This window comes from Oncorhynchus masou, chromosome 9 (genome assembly GCF_036934945.1).
Source record: "Oncorhynchus masou masou isolate Uvic2021 chromosome 9, UVic_Omas_1.1, whole genome shotgun sequence".
Lineage (NCBI taxonomy): Eukaryota > Metazoa > Chordata > Actinopteri > Salmoniformes > Salmonidae > Oncorhynchus > Oncorhynchus masou.
In genome coordinates this window covers 1024013-1041330 of record NC_088220.1, presented here as the reverse complement: position 1 = coordinate 1041330, position 17318 = coordinate 1024013, and the positions used below count along the sequence as shown (strand labels likewise).

General features: G+C 45.6%; 1 protein-coding gene across 1 annotated transcript in view; it reads right to left on the bottom strand.

Annotated features, from left to right (window-relative positions):
* LOC135545421 (iron-sulfur clusters transporter ABCB7, mitochondrial-like) overlaps positions 1 to 17318 on the bottom strand; it is a 57788-nt gene that overhangs the window by 14020 nt on the left and 26450 nt on the right. Inside the window, exons 7-11 of the mRNA XM_064973028.1 lie at positions 15092 to 15180; positions 14334 to 14421; positions 6592 to 6766; positions 2962 to 3119; positions 2338 to 2501 (exon numbers count right to left, since the gene is read on the bottom strand). Of these exons, the coding sequence (XP_064829100.1) occupies positions 2338 to 2501; positions 2962 to 3119; positions 6592 to 6766; positions 14334 to 14421; positions 15092 to 15180 (674 nt within the window). The remainder of the gene's footprint in view (positions 1 to 2337; positions 2502 to 2961; positions 3120 to 6591; positions 6767 to 14333; positions 14422 to 15091; positions 15181 to 17318) is intronic.

Below are 17318 nucleotides of genomic sequence, written 5' to 3'. Positions count from 1 at the left end.
TGACATTGTAACTATAGTAGAAAGACTAAGCTTGCAGAGCGACGGTGAATAAGCACCTAATGGTTTATAACCAGAATCTGCAGATATAATTGGAGAGGATAAGTTAAATACAGGTTAGGATCATAAGAGGCACATTTCCACTTCAACACTAGAACAAATTAGTGAAGCAGCTGTCCAATTATGTACCAAGTAGAGCTGGTGAATAAGGGTTTCTACACCGAGACAGATCCCAGACCCAGTGACCGTGTTTACATGCTACCTATATCCTGTTATTATTCAGGAGCTTGTATCCCAGTGACGTGAAACCAGAATAAGATGCCTGGGATATATATATTTTTTTTAACCTTTATTTTACTAGGCAAGTCAGTTAAGAACAAATTCTTATTTTCAATGACGGACTAGGAACAGTGGGTTAACTGCCTGTTCAGGGGCAGAACGACAGATTTGTACCTTATCAGCTCGGGGATTCGAACTTGCAACCTTTCGCTTACTAGTCCAACGCTCTAACCACTAGGCTACCCTGCCGCCCCATATGCTGATATATCTTATGCAGTTGACGGTTGTTTTTCACAGTCAGTGAAGGGCATATCAGGGGTGTCAGTCTATTTTAGACAAGTTTCTGCTTATAATTAGTTCCTGAGACAAAATGCACATTTGTTGTATCCTTTTACTACAAGAAATGCATCATTCTACAGGAATTAATAACATGTGTGAGGTCATAGGCCTACAGGTGAGGTCATAGGCCTACAGGTGAGGTCATAGGCCTACAGGTGAGGTCAAAGACCTACAGGTGAGTTCATAGGCCTACAGGTGAGGTCATAGGCCTACAGGTGAGGTCATAGGCCTACAGGTGAGGTCAAAGACCTACAGGTGAGTTCATAGGCCTACAGGTGAGGTCATAGGCCTACAGGTGAGGTCAAAGACCTACAGGTGAGTTCATAGGACTACAGGTGAGGTCATAGGACTACAGGTGAGGTCAAAGGCCTACAGGTGAGGTCATAGGCCTACAGGTGAGGTCATAGGCCTACAGGTGAGGTCAAAGGCCTACAGGTGAGGTCATAGGCCTACAGGTGAGGTCAAAGACCTACAGGTGAGGTCATAGGCCTACAGGTGAGGTCAAAGGCCTACAGCTGAGGTCATAGGCCTACAGGTGAGGTCATAGGCCTACAGGTGAGGTCAAAGACCTACAGGTGAGTTCATAGGCCTACAGGTGAGGTCATAGGTCTACAGGTGAGGTCAAAGACCTACAGGTGAGTTCATAGGCCTACAGGTGAGGTCATAGGCCTACAGGTGAGGTCAAAGGCGTACAGGTGAGGTCATAGGCCTACAGGTGAGGTCATAGGCCTACAGGTGAGTTCATAGGCCTACAGGTGAGGTCATAGGTCTACAGGTGAGGTCAAAGACCTACAGGTGAGGTCATAGGTCTAGAGGTGAGGTCAAAGACCTACAGGTGAGTTCATAGGTCTACAGGTGAGGTCATAGGCCTACAGGTGAGGTCAAAGGCCTACAGGTGAGGTCATAGGCCTACAGGTGAGGTCATAGGCCTACAGGTGAGGTCAAAGACCTACAGGTGAGTTCATAAGCCTACAGGTGAGGTCATAGGCCTACAGGTGAGGTCAAAGGCCTACAGGTGAGGTCATAGGCCTACAGGTGAGGTCATAGGACTACAGGTGAGGTCATAGGCTACAGGTGAGGTCATAGACCTACAGGTGAGGTCATAGGCCTACAGGTGAGGTCATAGGCCTACAGGTGAGGTCAAAGGCCTACAGGTGAGGTCATAGACCTACAGGTGAGGTCATAGGCTACAGGTGAGGTCATAGGCCTACAGGTGAGGTCATAGACCTACAGGTGAGGTCATAGACCTACAGGTGAGGTCATAGGTCTACAGGTGAGGTCATAGGCCGACAGTCAGTGTCCAGACTTCAGTTACTATTCCATTTAACCTATATGAACTTCAATGAGGAATATTCTGTTTACTCGGGTTATAGGGATCCTTGTGAACAGGATATCAGCGGTGCATGTAAACAGCTTATCCCGAATAAGACCTTACGCGGGATATGAGCTACATTGTGGAATACTGTGAGCATGTAAACATGGACAATCAGACACGGCCAGACCAGGATGTTACAGATGAACACCGTTGACTAACGTTGCAAAATCCTGGAAACATTCCCAAAATGTCCTGGTTCTCCAGAAATCCTGCTTGAACGATTCTGGATTTCCTGGTTATTCCCTCAGAATTCCAGGGACTACCAGAAATGTGAAACCCTACTGTTGACCAGTGCACTTCATATGACCATTTCAGACAGGTCAAGGCCTTTCTAAACGAGTACCTACCCTGATCCGCTCCCTCCTACGATGGCCACCTTCTTCCCAGCCGGCACCTGGAAGGAGACGCCCTCTAGAACCTTCTGTCCTTCCAGGTACTCAAAGTAGACATCCTCAAACCTGATGGTGGCTTCTTGAGGGGTGACGGAGAGAGGAGGGGCCAGCTCTCTTTCCTAGAGTAGAGAGACAGGAGAGTTAGGACTAACTACTACAGACTTACCCATAACCCCTGACCTCTAACCCTCCTGGGGAGGTCAGAGGCCAGCTCCTTCTCCTCTGGACAGAGGAGAGGAACTGGACTATAAGTATAGAACCTTTAGGAATACTGTGTGCATATAGTCAGTGATTACAGTGTTCTAGAACTGGACAAAAAGTATAGAACCTTTAGGAATACTGTGTGCAGCTAGTCAGTAATTACAGTGTTCTAGAACTGGACTATAAGTATAGAACCTTTAGGAATACTGTGTGCAGCTAGTCAGTAATTACAGTGTTCTAGAACTGGACTATAAGTATAGAACCTTTAGGAATACTGTGTGCAGCTAGTCAGTAATTACAGTGTTCTAGAACTGGACAATAAGTATAGAACCTAACCCGTAGGAAACCTTGTGTTACCTTGATCTTGTTGTGTGTTACCTTAATCTTGGTGTCAACACTGAGCAGTGTGAAGAGTGTATTCATGTCGATCAGGGCCTGGCGTGTCTCTCTGTACACGGTGCCCAGGAAGTTAAGAGGCAGAGAGAGCTGGAACAGCAGACCATTCACCATCACCAGGTCTCCTACTGTCATAGAGCCTGTCAACAACAACAGGAAGTTAAGAGACAGAGAGAGCTGGAACAGCTGACTATTCACCATCACCAGGTCTCCTACTGTCATAGAGCCTGTCAACAACAACAGGAAGTTAAGAGACAGAGAGAGCTGGAACAACAGACCATTCACCATCACCAGGTCTCCTACTGTCATAGAGCCTGTCAACAACAACAGGAAGTTAAGAGACAGAGAGAGCTGGAACAGCAGACCATTCACCATCACCAGGTCTCCTACTGTCATAGAGCCTGTCAACAACTCACTGTCAAACATCCACAACTGATTAAAAGAGGAATCTGCAGGAATGGAATGTTGATTTTGTAATGTCAATTGATTTGGAAAGGGTTCTCAACATTCTATCTCTGGACCCTCTCCTCACCTGTCATGATGCCCTTGGAAGGACTAGGGTTAGTTAGGGTGTTGAGGTTAGGGTTAGTTAGGGTGTAGGGGTTAGTTAGGGTGTAATGGGTTAGGGTTAGTTAGGGTGTAGGGGTTAGGGTTAGTTAGGGTGTAGGGGATAGTTAGGGTGTATGGGTTAGGGTTAGTTAGGGTGTAGGGGTTAGTTAGGGTGTATGGGTTAGGGTTAGTTAGGGTGTAGGGGATAGTTAGGGTGTATGGGTTAGGGTTAGTTAGGGTGTAGGGGATAGTTAGGGTGTAGGGGTTAGGGTTAGTTATGGTGTAGGGGTTAGGATTAGTTAGGGTGTAGGGGTTAGAGTTAGTTAGGGTGTAGGGGTTAATTAGGGTGTATGGGTTAGGGTTAGTTAGGGTGTAGGGGTTAGTTAGGGTGTATGGGTTAGGGTTAGTTAGGGTGTAGGGGTTAGGGTTAGTTAGGGTGTAGGGGTTAGGGTTAGTTAGGGTGTAGGGGTTAGTTAGGGTGTAGGGGTTAGTTAGGGTGTAGGGGTTCGGGTTAGTTAGGGTGTAGGGGTTAGTTAGGGTGTAGGGGTTAGGGTGCAGGGGTTAGGGTTAGTTAGGGTGAAGGAGTTAGCGTGTAGGGGTTCGGGTTACTTAGGGTGTAGGGGTTAAGATTAGTTATGGTGTAAGGTTAGTTACGGTGTAGGGGTGGGTTAGGGTTAGTTAGGGTGTAGGGGTTAGGGTTAGTTACGGTGTAGGGGTTCGGGTTAGTTACGGTGTAGGGGTTAAGGTTAGTTATGGTGTAGGGGTTCGGGTTCGTCAGGGTGTAGGGGTTAGTTAGGGTGTAGGGGTTAGGGTTAGTTAGGGTGTAGGGGTTAGTTAGTGTGTAGGGGTTAAGGTTAGTTAGGGTCTAGGGGTTAGTTAGGGTGTAGGGGTTAGGGTGTAGGGGTTAGGGTTAGTTAGGGTGTAGGGGTTAGTTAGGGTGTAGGGGTTAGGGTTAGTTAGGGTGTAGGGGTTAGGGTGTAGGGGTTCGGGTTACTTAGGGTATAGGGGTTAAGATTAGTTATGGTGTAAGGTTAGTTACAGTGTAGGGGTTAGGGTTAGTTAGGGTGTAGGGGTTAAGGTTAGTTAGGGGGTAGGGGTTCGGGTTAGTTAGGGTGTAGGGGTTAAGGTTAGTTATGGTGTAGGGGTTCGGGTTAGTTAGGGTGTAGGGGTTAAGGTTAGTTATGGTGTAGGGGTTCGGGTTAGTTAGGGTGTAGGGGTTAAGGTTAGTTATGGTGTAGGGGTTCAGATTAGTTAGGGTGTAGGGGTTAAGGTTAAGGTTAGTTATGGTGTAGGGGTTAGTGTGTAGGGGTTAGGGTTAGTTAGGGTGTAGGGGTTAGGCTGTAGGGGTTAAGGTTAGTTACGGTGTAGGGGTTAGTGTGTAGGGGTTAGGGTGTAAGGGTTAGGGTGTAGGGGTTAAGGTTAGTTAGGGTGTAGGGGTTAGGGTTAGTTAGGGTGTAGGGATTAAGGTTAGTTAAGGTGTAGGGTTTAGGAGTTAGGGTTAGTTAAGGTGAAGGGGTTAGGGTGTAGGGGTTAAAAATAGTTAGGGTGTAGGGGTTAGGGTTGGTCAGGGTGTAGGGATTAGGGTTAGTTAGGGTTTAGGGGTTAGGGGTAGTTAGGGTGTAGGGATTAGGGTTAGTTAGGGTGTAGGGGTTAGCGTGTAGGGGTTAGGGTGTAGGGGTTAGTTAGGGTGTAGGGGTTAGGGTTAGTTAGGATGAAGGGGTTAGGGTGTAGGGGTTAGTTAGGGTTAGTTACGGTGTAGGGGTTAGATAGGGTGTAGGGGTTAGTTTGGGTGTAGGGATTAGGGTTAGTTAGGGTGTTGGGTTTAGGGTTTAGGGTTAGTTAGGGTTAAGGTGTAGGGGTTAGGGTTAGTTAGGGTGTAGGGATTAGGGTTAGTTAGGGTGTAGGGGTTAGTTATGGTGTAGGGGTTAGCGTGTAGGGGTTAGTTAGGGTGTAGGGGTTCGGGTTAGTTACGGTGTAGGGGTTAGATAGGGTGTAGGGGTTAGGGTTAGTTCGGGTGTAGGCTTAGTTAGGGTGTAGTGGTTAGGGTGTAGGAGTTAGAGGTGTAGGGGTTAGGGTTAGTTAGTGTGTATGGGTTAAGGTTAGTTAGGATGAAGGGGTTAGGGTGTGGGGGTTAGTTAGGGTTTAGGGATTAGGGTTAGTTAGGGTGTAGGGTTTAGGGTTAGTTAGGGTTAAGGTGTAGGGGTTAGTTAGGGTTAAGGTGTAGGGGTTAAGGTTATTTACGGTGTAGGGGTTAGTTAGGGTTAGTTTGGGTTCGTTAGGATGTAGGGGTTAAGGTTAGTTAGGATGTAGGGGTTAAGGTTATTTATGGTGTAGGGGTTAGTTAGGGTGTCGGGGTTAAGGTTAGTTGGGGGTTAGGGTCAGTTAGGGTGTTGGGGTCTAGGGTTAGTTAGGGTGTAGGCGTTAGGGTTAGTTAGGGTGTAGGGGTTAGGGTTAGTTTGGGTTAGTTAGGGTGTAGGAGTTAGAGTTAGTTAGGGTGTAGGGGTTAGGATGTAGGGGTTAGTTAGGGTGTAGAGGTTAGGGTTAGTTTGGGTTAGTTAGGGTGTAGGGTTTAGGGTTAGTTAGGGTGTAGGGGTTAGCTTGGGTTAGTTAGGGTGTAGGGGTTAGTTAGGGTGTAGGGGTTAGGGTGTATGGGTTAGTTAGAGTGTATGGGGTTAGTTAGGGTGTAGGGGTTAGTTAGGGTGTAGGGGTTGGTTAGGGTGTAGGGGTTCGGGTTAGTTAGGGTGTAGGGATTAGTTAAGGTGTATGGGTTAGGGTATAGGGGTTAGTTAGGGTGTAGGGGTTCGGTTTAATTAGGGTGTTGGGGTTCGGGTTAGTTAGGGTGTAGGGGTTCGGGTTAATTAGGGTGTTGGGGTTCGGGTTAGTTCGGGTGTAGGGGTTCGGGTTAGTTAGGGTGTAGGTGTTCGGGTTAATTAGGGTGTTGGGGTTCGGGTTAGTTCGGGTGTAGGGGTTCGGGTTAGTTAGGGTGTAGGGATTCGTGTTAGTTAGAGTGTAGGGGTTAGGGTGTAGGGGTTCGGGTTAGTTAGGGTGTAGGGGTAGACTGACCTGCCATGATCCCCTTGCTAGCTAGCACCATGATACCAGTGAGGCCCACACTAAAGATGACACTCTGTCCAAAGTTGAGCATGGCCAGGGTATAGGTGGTCTTCAGGGAGGAGGACTCGTAGCTCTTCAGATAACCATCATACTTCTCTGCTTCATACTTCTCATTGTTGAAATACTGGAACAGAGAGAGAGGGAGGTCAGGTGAGGTCAGGTAAGGTGAGGTCAGGTAAGGTCACGTGAGATCAAGAAAGTTGAGGTCAGGTAAGGTCAGACAGTATCGTGTAGTAGAATACTGGAACAGAGAGAGGGAGGCCAGGTGAGGTCAGGTAAGGTCAGGTCAGGTGAGGTGAGGTCAGGTAAGGTCAGGTCAGGTGAGGTCAGGTAAGGTCAGGTGAGGTCAGGTAAGGTCAGGTGAGGTCAGGTAAGGTCAGGTGAGGTCAGGAAAGGTAAGGTCAGGTGAGATGAGGTAAGGTCAGGTGAGGTCAGGTAAGGTCAAGTGAGGTCAGGTCAGGTAAGGTCAGGTGAGATGAGGTAAGGTCAGGTGAGGTCAGGTAAGGTGAGACAGTACTGTGTAATAGAGAATGAAGACAGACAGGTTGGGACCAACAGAGGGCCTAATGTTCCATTTCTCAGCCGTGGCTTTACTGTCTAAATAATATACACAACATATACAACGTTTACATCCCTGTTAGTGAGCATTTCTCCGTTGCCAAGATAATCCATCCACCTGACAGGTGTGGCATATCAAGAAGCTGATTAAACGACATGATCTTTACACAGGTGCACCTTGTGCTGGTGACAATAAAAGGCCACTCTAAAATGTGCAGTTTTGTCACACAACACAATGCCACAGATGTCTCAAGTTTAAAGGGAGTGTACAATTGGCATGCTGACTGCAGGAATGCCCACCAGAGCTGTTGCCAGAGAATTCAATGTTAATTTCCTTAAACTGCCTCTAACATTGTTTTTTGAGAATTTGTCAGGAGGCCCAACATGGCTCACAACCGCAGACCATGAAGCCCAGGAACACGACATCCGGCTACTTCACCTGCGGTATCGTCTGAGACCAGACACCTGTTGAAACAGAGGAGTATTTCTGTCTGTGCCCTCCCAGGCCCACCCAGGCCCACCCATGGCTGAGCCCCTGCCCCGTCATGTGAAATCCATAGATTAGGACCTAATGAATTCATTTCAATTTACTGATTTCCTTATATGAACTGTAACTCAGTAAAATGGTTGAAACTGTTGCGTTAATATTTTTTGTTTAGAATAATATGTAACAACTAGCATGGGTTGACAGTATGACTAGGATTGTGCCTTTGGCTACTGGACAAAAGAAGGTTGATATCAAATAATTGCCTCCACGGATATGGTCTGATTTTGGCTAGGCTACTTTGAAGTAAGGTAAGACCTGCCTCAAAATACATAGTAAAACATTCATGTTTCAAACCAAATACATACTTCCTCCAGCTCCTTACAAAGTGGTGTGAGGCGCTGATGAAGCCTGCCTTCCTATGTATTAGTTGTTTGGGATGCTGTTTCAGCAGCTCTCACGCTGTCTGACAGATTTTCTACTCAAAGGCTCTATCTGTATGCTGTACACGTGTGATAAGATACACAATGAATATACGATACACATTTGCCTATTTAATTCCACTAAATCATGCAAATTAAATTACAGACCGTTAAGCCAGTCAAATATATACATATATATATATATATATATATATATACATACATATACACATACACCTAATATACCCATATATAAATATATACACCTAATATACCCATATATAATTATATATATATATACACACACACACACCTAATATACCCATATATATATATATATATATATATATATATACATACATACACACACATACACCTAATATACCCATATATATATATACATACATACACCTAATATACCCATATATAAATATATACATACACCTAATATACCCATATATAAATACACCTAATATACCCATATATAAATATATACATACACCTAATATACCCATATATAAATACACCTAATATACCCATATATAAATACATACACCTAATATACACACACACCTAATATACCCATATATAAATATATACACACACCTAATATACCCATATATATATACATACATACACCTAATATACCCATATATATACACATACACCTAATATACCCATATATATACATACACCTAATATACACATACATACACCTAATATACCCATATATACACATACATACACCTAATATACCCATATATACACATACATATATATATATATATATATATACACACACACACACACACACACACACACACACCTATACCCATTACAATGAGAGGGGATTTTTTTTATTTCTTCTCCAAGATATTTTTAGTTATCGCCTCTCCCCCAAAAAACAATATTGTCCAAAAGCCGGCTATAAAACACCTAACGGAAACCCTGGACGAGACATATATCTAATTACATATTCACTCTAGACAAACTCAGCAACAACAAAAAAAACATCCTTTCACTGTTAACTGTGTTTATTTTCAGCAAACTTAACATGAGTAAATATTTGTATGAACATGATCCAACAACAGACATAAACTGAACATGTTCCACAGGCATTTGTGACAGAAATTGAATAATTTGTCCCTGAACAAAGAGGGGTTCAAAATCAAAAGTAACAGTCAATACAGCTGGTGGCCACATACTAAGTACTGCAGTGCATCTCCTCCTCATGGACTGCACCAGATTTGCCAGTTCTTGCTGTGAGATGTTACCCCACTCTTCCACCAAGGCACCTGCAAGGTCCCATGGGAAGCAGGCCTCAAAACAGACCAACACTAAAAACATCTCAAAACAGTGAAACAGGAAACATTACAGAGAAACAGGAAATAAAACAATGCCGGGAGACAACTGGACAGGAAGAAGAAAATCACTGTTTATTGGTCGCGTACAAGTTTAGCTTGAGATTGCAGGTGTAGCAAAATGCTGGTGTTCCTAGCGCCAACAGTGAAATGCTGGTGTTCCTAGCTCCAACAGTGAAATGCTGGTGTTCATAGCTCCAACAATGCAGTAATATCTAACAATTCTCACACATCTAAAAGTAAAGAATGGAATTAAGAAATGCATATTAGGACGAGCAGTGTCTGAGTATGTATGTATATATGATGGGATGTATAGACATTATGGACAGTATATAGAATATTGTATTGAATATTGTAATATATAGAATATGCAGTATATATAATACGTAGTATATCTGTATAATACATGGATAGAATAGTATATACACATAACAATTGTTGAATAGGATGGACTTGCCTAGAATACAGTACAAATCACATTTTATTTGCCAAATACAACCTTACAGTGAAATGCTTACAGCTTTAAGAAGTTAAGAAAAAATAAAGTGTTAGGTAAAAAAAAAAAAAAAAAAATGAAAATAAAAGTAACAAGTAATTAAAGAGCAGCAGTAAAATAACAATAGCGAGACTATATACAGGGGGGTACTGTTACAGAGTCAATGTGCGGGGGCACCGGTTAGTTGAGGTAATTGAGGTAATATGTACGTAGGTAGAGTTAAGTGACTATGCATAGATAATAACAGAGTAGCAGCAGTGTAAAAGAGGGGTCTGGGTAGCCCTTTGATTAGGTGTTCAGCAGTCTTATGGTTTGGGGGTAGAAGCTGTTAAGAAGCCTTTTAAACCTAGACTTGGTGCTCCGGTACTGCTCGCCGTGGATCAGCGAAGTGGAGGTGTTGTGTCCTACCTTCACCACCTGGGGGGGCGGCCCGTCAGGAAGTCCAGGACCCAGTTGCACAGGGCGGGGTCGAGACCCAGGGTCTCCAGCTTAACGATGAGCTTGGAGGGCACTATGGTGTTGATTGCTGAGCTGTAGTCAATGAACAACATTCTTACATAGGTATTCCTCTTGTCCAGATGGGATAGGGCAGTGTGCAGTGTGCACCTGTTGGGGCGGTATGCAAACTGAAGTGGGTCGAGGGTAACAGGTAGGGTGGAGGTGATATGATCCTTGACTAGTCTCTCAAAGCACTTCATGATGACAGAAGTGAGCGCAGCCTTGCGAGGGTTAAAACGTTTAAATGTCTCACTCATTTCGGCCACGGAGAAGGAGAGCCCACAGTTCTCGGGAGCAGGCCGGTGGCACTATGTTATCCTCAAAGCTTGTCTGTGATGTGGCTGGTTTTCCCTTTGTAATCCGTGATTTCCTGTAGACTCTGCTACATACGTCTCGTGTCTGAGCCGTTGAATTGCGACTCCACTATGTCTCTGTGCTGACATGTTGCCTGTATGATTGCCTTAAGGAGGGAATAACTACACTGTTTGTATTCGACCATATTCCCAGTCACCTTGTTGTGGTTAAAAGGATATATACAGGGGGTACCGGTACTGAGTCAATGTAACTTGTAAAGTGACTACTCATAAGTAAACATCAAATCGCAGCAGTGTAAAAGCAAAAGGGGGGTCTATTTGATTAATTGTTCAGCATCTTATGGCTTGGGGTTAGAAGCTGTTTAAGGAGCCTTTTGGTCCTAGACTTGGCGCTTCGGTACCGGTTGCTGTGCGGTAGCAGAGATAACAGTCTATGACTTGGGTGACTGGAGTCTGACAATTTTTCGGGCCTTCCTCTTACACACGTAGTATATAGGTCCTGGATGGCAGGAAGCTTGGCCCCAGGGATGAACTGTGCCGTACGCACCACCCTCTGTAGAGCCTTACAGTCAGATGCCGAGCAGTTGCCATACCAGGCGGTGATGCAACCGGTCAGGATGCTCTCGAGGGTGCAGCTGTAAAAAACTGGAGGATCCGGGGACCCATGCTAGTCTCCTGAGGGAGAAAAGGTGTTGTCGTGCCCTCTTCACAACTGTAGTAATAGCAGAAGTGATAGGCATTCTGATAAATAAGAATACACAATAGTCCCTTATATCTCAGCCAATGGACGAAGGAGGACGTTTTCTACTGTTGAATTGTACCTGGTGAAAAATACATAATGATTTCATTGTATATCCCATCAGGGGCAAATCTGGTGTTTTCAGATTATGTAGCAGAAAATACACATGACAGAATATGGAAAATGAGCAGAGCACATCTTCAACACGCAAAATGGTGTTAAATACATTAATGACTTCATTTATTTATTTATTTTTACGTTTAATATTACAAATGTAGACAGAGGACATAGAAAAGCTGACCCCCAATATAATCTGGGATGCCTTAATGGCGCACATCTCATACTCCGCAAAGGTTCAATCTGAGTTTGAAATGTATTTAAAACCCTCCCGTTGTCCTCCTATTATGCCTACCACACAGTGTCCCCCCGGGTGGCTAAAGGCCCAGTCGGGCTTGATCTCTCGCCATATGACAAAGGCGTTGTAGGAGGACACGTCTAGGATGTTGTGGAAGATGACCAGGGGCCAGCGGGCGGTCATCCGTCTGCAGCTGTAGGTCCCGACCACCTTGTCTAGGTTGTCCACGCCGCCCTTGCTGCAGTTGTAGTCTAGGATGAGGGCCGGCTTCCGGTCGCGGCGATCGCTAATGTCGGGCTCCGCGTGCAGCGTGCTCAGAAGTAGCACGTTCTTATTTCTCTTTGACAGGTAGGACACTAGAGTGGCGGTGGGCGTGAAGGCGAACCTGGAGGACAGGATCTGTCTGCCCTTTGACTCGAGCAGCACGGGCGGGAGCTCGGCCTTGTTCTTTCTCACCGTGCCGACCATGGTGAGGTTCCTCTCGAGGAGCCGCTGGCCCAGTTCGTAGGAGGTGAAGAAATTGTCACAAAATTGTAGAGTTTATCTTAAAAAAACAAAAAAAACACGCCCAATTTTTCAGTTTTTGATTTGTTAAAAAAAGTTTGAAATATCCAATAAATGTCGTTCCACTTCATGATTGTGTCCCACTTGTTGTTGATTCTTCACAAAAAAAAATACTGTTTTATATCTTTATGTTTGAAGCCTGAAATGTGGCAAAAGGTCGCAAAGTTCAAGGGGGCCGAATACTTTCGCAAGGCACTGTATGTCTGTATGTATGTATGTATGTATGTATGTATGTATGTATGTATTGTATGTCTGTTTGTCTGTATGCATGTATGTATGTTACATTTTTTTAAAGGACAAATTACCCCCCCCCCCTCATTATTTACACAAATGACAACACGTCACGCAATTCAGAGCTTCCTAGATCCATGTATCAAACAGTTGACAGCCCTGGGTCTGAAAAACTGGGTCGTGGACTTCCTGACGGGCAGGGGGGTTATTGTGGATGTCTGGACGGGGGGGGGATTATTATGGATGTCTGGACGGGGGGGGGATTATTATGGATGTCTGGGCGGGGGGGGATTATTATGGATGTCTGGGCGGGGGGGGGGGATTATTGTGGATGTCTGGACGCGGGGGGGTTTATATTGTGGATGTCTGGACGCGGGGGGGGTTATATTGTGGATGTCTGGACGCGGGGGTGTTATTGTGGATGTCTGGACGCGGGGGTGTTATTGTGGATGTCTGGGCGGGGAACGGGGTTAATTGCGGATGTCTGGGCGGGGGGGTTATTGCGGATGTCTGGGCGGGGACGGGGTTAATTGCGGATGTCTGGGCGGGGGACGGGGTTAATTGCGGATGTCTGGGCAGGGGGTTATTGCGGATGTCTGGGCGGGGGGATATTGTGGATGTCTGGACGCGGGGGTGTTATTGTGGATGTCTGGACGCGGGGGTGTTATTGTGGATGTCTGGACGCGGGGGTGTTATTGTGGATGTCTGGACGCGGGGGGGTTAATTGCGGATGTCTGGGCAGGGGGGTTAATTGCGGATGTCTGGGCAGGGGGGTTAATTGCGGATGTCTGGGCAGGGGGGTTAATTGCGGATGTCTGGGCGGGGGTGTTATTGCGGATGTCTGGACGCGGGGGTGTTATTGCGGATGTCTGGACGCGGGGGTGTTATTGCGGATGTCTGGACGCGGGGGGTGTTATTGTGGATGTCTGGACGCGGGGGTGTTATTGTGGATGTCTGGGCGGGGGTGTTATTGTGGATGTCTGGGCGGGGACGGGGTTATTGTGGATGTCTGGGCGGGGGACGGGGTTATTGTGGATGTCTGGGCGGGGACGGGGTTATTGTGGATGTCTGGGCGGGGGGGTGTTATTGCGGATGTCTGGGCGGGGGTGTTATTGCGGATGTCTGGGCGGGGGTGTTATTGCGGATGTCTGGGCGGGGGGTGTTATTGCGGATGTCTGGGCGGGGGTGTTATTGCGGATGTCTGGGCAGGGGGGATATTGTGGATGTCTGGGCAGGGGGGTTAATTGCGGATGTCTGGGCGGGGGGTTAATTGCGGATGTCTGGGCGGGGGGATATTGCGGATGTCTGGGCGGGGGGATATTGCGGATGTCTGGGCAGGGGGGATATTGCGGATGTCTGGGCAGGGGGGATATTGCGGATGTCTGGGCAGGGGGGATATTGCGGATGTCTGGGCAGGGGGGATATTGCGGATGTCTGGGCAGGGGGGGATATTGCGGATGTCTGGGCAGGGGGGGATATTGCGGATGTCTGGGCAGGGGGGGATATTGCGGATGTCTGGGCAGGGGGGGATATTGCAGATGTCTGGGCAGGGGGGTGGATTAATTCCTCCAAATGACATGAATATCTATCCATGTCACTGAGCAGCAGACAATTTAGGCGGAGAAGAAAGGTGGAGAAGGAGAGAGCAGAGAGAGAAAAACGGTCTCACCTTAACGGTCTCATAGTTGAGTAAAGAGTCAATAGCAGCGTTTCCTGCCTCGTTGTCTGCCTTGTTCATCTCTATCCTGAACCGAGTCCTAGAGAACAAGATGGACGACAAGGGTTACACAGCTGGGAAGAATTCACAGGAAAATGTAACTTCAGCTTTTCTAAACTGCTAGCTATAGCTAGGCCAACCACATTCAGAGCATTCGGTAAGTATTCAGACCCCTTTTCCATTTAGTGACAGACTTTTTTCCTCATCAATGTTGAACGCCCCAAAACACAACACCCCATGATGTCAAAGCAAAAGTTAGGAATTTTTTAGAAATGTATAAAAATAAAAAAATAACTGAAATATTACATTTACAGAACCAGTCAAAAGTTTGGACACACCTAATCCTTCAAGGGTTTTTCTTTATTTTTTACTATTTTCTACAATGTAGAATAATAGTGAAGACATCAAAACTATGAAATAACACATATGGAATCATGTAGTAACCAAAAAAAAAAAGTTGTTAAACAAATGAAAAAATATAATTTCAGATTTTTCAAAGTAGCATTCTCTCAACCAGCTTCACCTGAAAGGCTATTCCAACAGTCAATCCTCATCTAATTAGGAATAATTTGCAACATATCAAAATGTGGAAAAAGTCAATGGGTCTGAATACTTTCCGAAGGCTCTGTATTTACCGAGTACAATGAACACCAAACGGTTAGCGACGGCGAAGGCCATCTGTCAACAACTAACAACCTAGTGGACAGTACCTCCACTGTGTGACAGCAATGGTGAAGGCTGTATACGCTCCCAGAGTACCCAGAGTTACCGCAGCAAATTCCACCCCGCATTTATAATACTGAGGAGAGAGAGACATTTTAATATTGTAGAAAGGAGGGAAACATAATGTTGAGTAAAGAGGGAGAAAGACATCAAACTGGAGATGGATAAAGACATTACCAAGCTATCAACGTATGACTTTAGCTAGAACAGAGCATTAACGAGCCACTAGTCTAACCAGGTAGAGAACACTATTATAATATAAAGACATTACCAAGCTAGAACATCAGGAGAATAACAAGACGAGCCTGGGGCGGCAGGGTAGCCTAGTGGTTAGAGCCTAGGGTAGCCTAGTGTATAATAACCAGTACACCAGTAGCCTAGTGGTTAGAGCGTTGGACTAGTAACCGAAAGGTTGCAAGTTCAAATCCCCAAGCTGACAAGGTACAAATCTGTCATTCTGCCCCTGAACAGGCAGTTAACCCACTGTTCCTAGGCCATCATTGTAAATAAGAATTTGTTCTTAACTGACTTGCCTAGTTAAATAAAGGTCAAATAAAAAAATAAAAAATTAGTCTCACCAATATAAAGACTCCATATAAACTCCAGCCACCTAACCCATAGACTGTTCACTCTGCTCCCTAAACTGTGGATTTGCACAAACTGTCAGAATCAGTTAAGCTCATCTGTGTGCTCGGCGTCCTCACCAGGATCTTAACCCCACTGCAGTTCGGCGTCGTGACCGACTTCCTAACCGACTGTACCGGTAAGATGGCAGAATGGCAGACCACATGTCTGGCGTAGTGTGGGCAAGCGGTTTGCTGATATCAACTTTGAACAGACGAGATCCTGAGGCGGCCCCATGTAGCAAAGATCTGTACACACTTCCTGGAAGATAAAACTGTCCTCGAGTACGTTCCAGTTCCCGGCAATATCCAACAACAAACAGCCATCGAAGAGGAATGGGACAACATTCCACAGGCCACAATCCACAGCCTGATCAACTCAACACGAAGGAGACGTCATACGACAATGGGCCTAAGGATCTTGTCACGGTGTCTTTGTGCATTCAAATTGTCATAGATAAAATGGCGGTGTTTGAAGCTCGCCGCCATTAAACTCTGGAGTGAAGAATCACGCTTCACGCTGGCATTCTGACGGACAACTCTGGGTTTGGCAGATGCCAGAAGAACGCTACCTGCCGCAATGCATCGTGCCAACTGTAAAGTTTGGTGGATAGTATTACGATAATTCCATTTCCAAGAGGGTGCTGACATTGACCTTGGGCGTTTAAAGTGTTCATAGAATATAAATCCATATTCTGAGTCTCTAATATTTTGGCCCATGATCATGTACTAACTTATAAAACAGCTCACTGTTTGCACAACTGCATCTTTTCCGTAGGACAATCGAGAAACGCAGAGCAGGATCAACTAGGGAGTCAAAACGCAGGATCAACTAGGCAAATCAGTTTTATTAAACAAATTCTCATTTTCAATGAAGGCCTGGGAACTTTTTTTTCTTCACCTTTATTTAACCAGGTAGGCAAGTTGAGAACAAGTTCCCTTTATTTAACCAGGTAGGCAAGTTGAGAACAAGTTCCCTTTATTTAACCAGGTAGGCAAGTTGAGAACAAGTTCCCTTTTTTTAACCAGGTAGGCAAGTTGAGAACAAGTTCTCATTTACAATTGCGACCTGGCCAAGATAAAGCAAAGCAGTTCGACACATACAACGACACAGAGTTACACATGGAGCAAAACAAACATACAATCAATAATACAGTATAAACAAGTCTATATACGATGTGCGCAAATGAGGTGAGATAAGGGAGGAAAAGGCAAAAAAAACTATGGGTTAACTGCCTGTTCAGTGGCAGAACGACAGATTGTACCTTGTCAGCTCGGAGATTTCAACTTGCAAGCTTTCGGTTACTAGTCCAACGCTCTAACCACTAGGCTACCCTCGACCCCCAAGTCTTGGGGTCCGAGGATGGGCGGAATTAAAGATTCGGGAAAAGGACATTGTTACATTTGAGCACGTCCAAGTTGTTAAGATTATACCCCATATATGACTACAGTACAGGGGCAGTGTTGGTACAGTGTCGGTACTCGGGGCAGTGTCGGTACTCGGGGGCAGTGTCGGTACAGTGTCGGTACTCGGGGGCAGTGTCGGTACAGTGATATATGCTCCTACTCTCCTGTCAAACTAACTAACTAA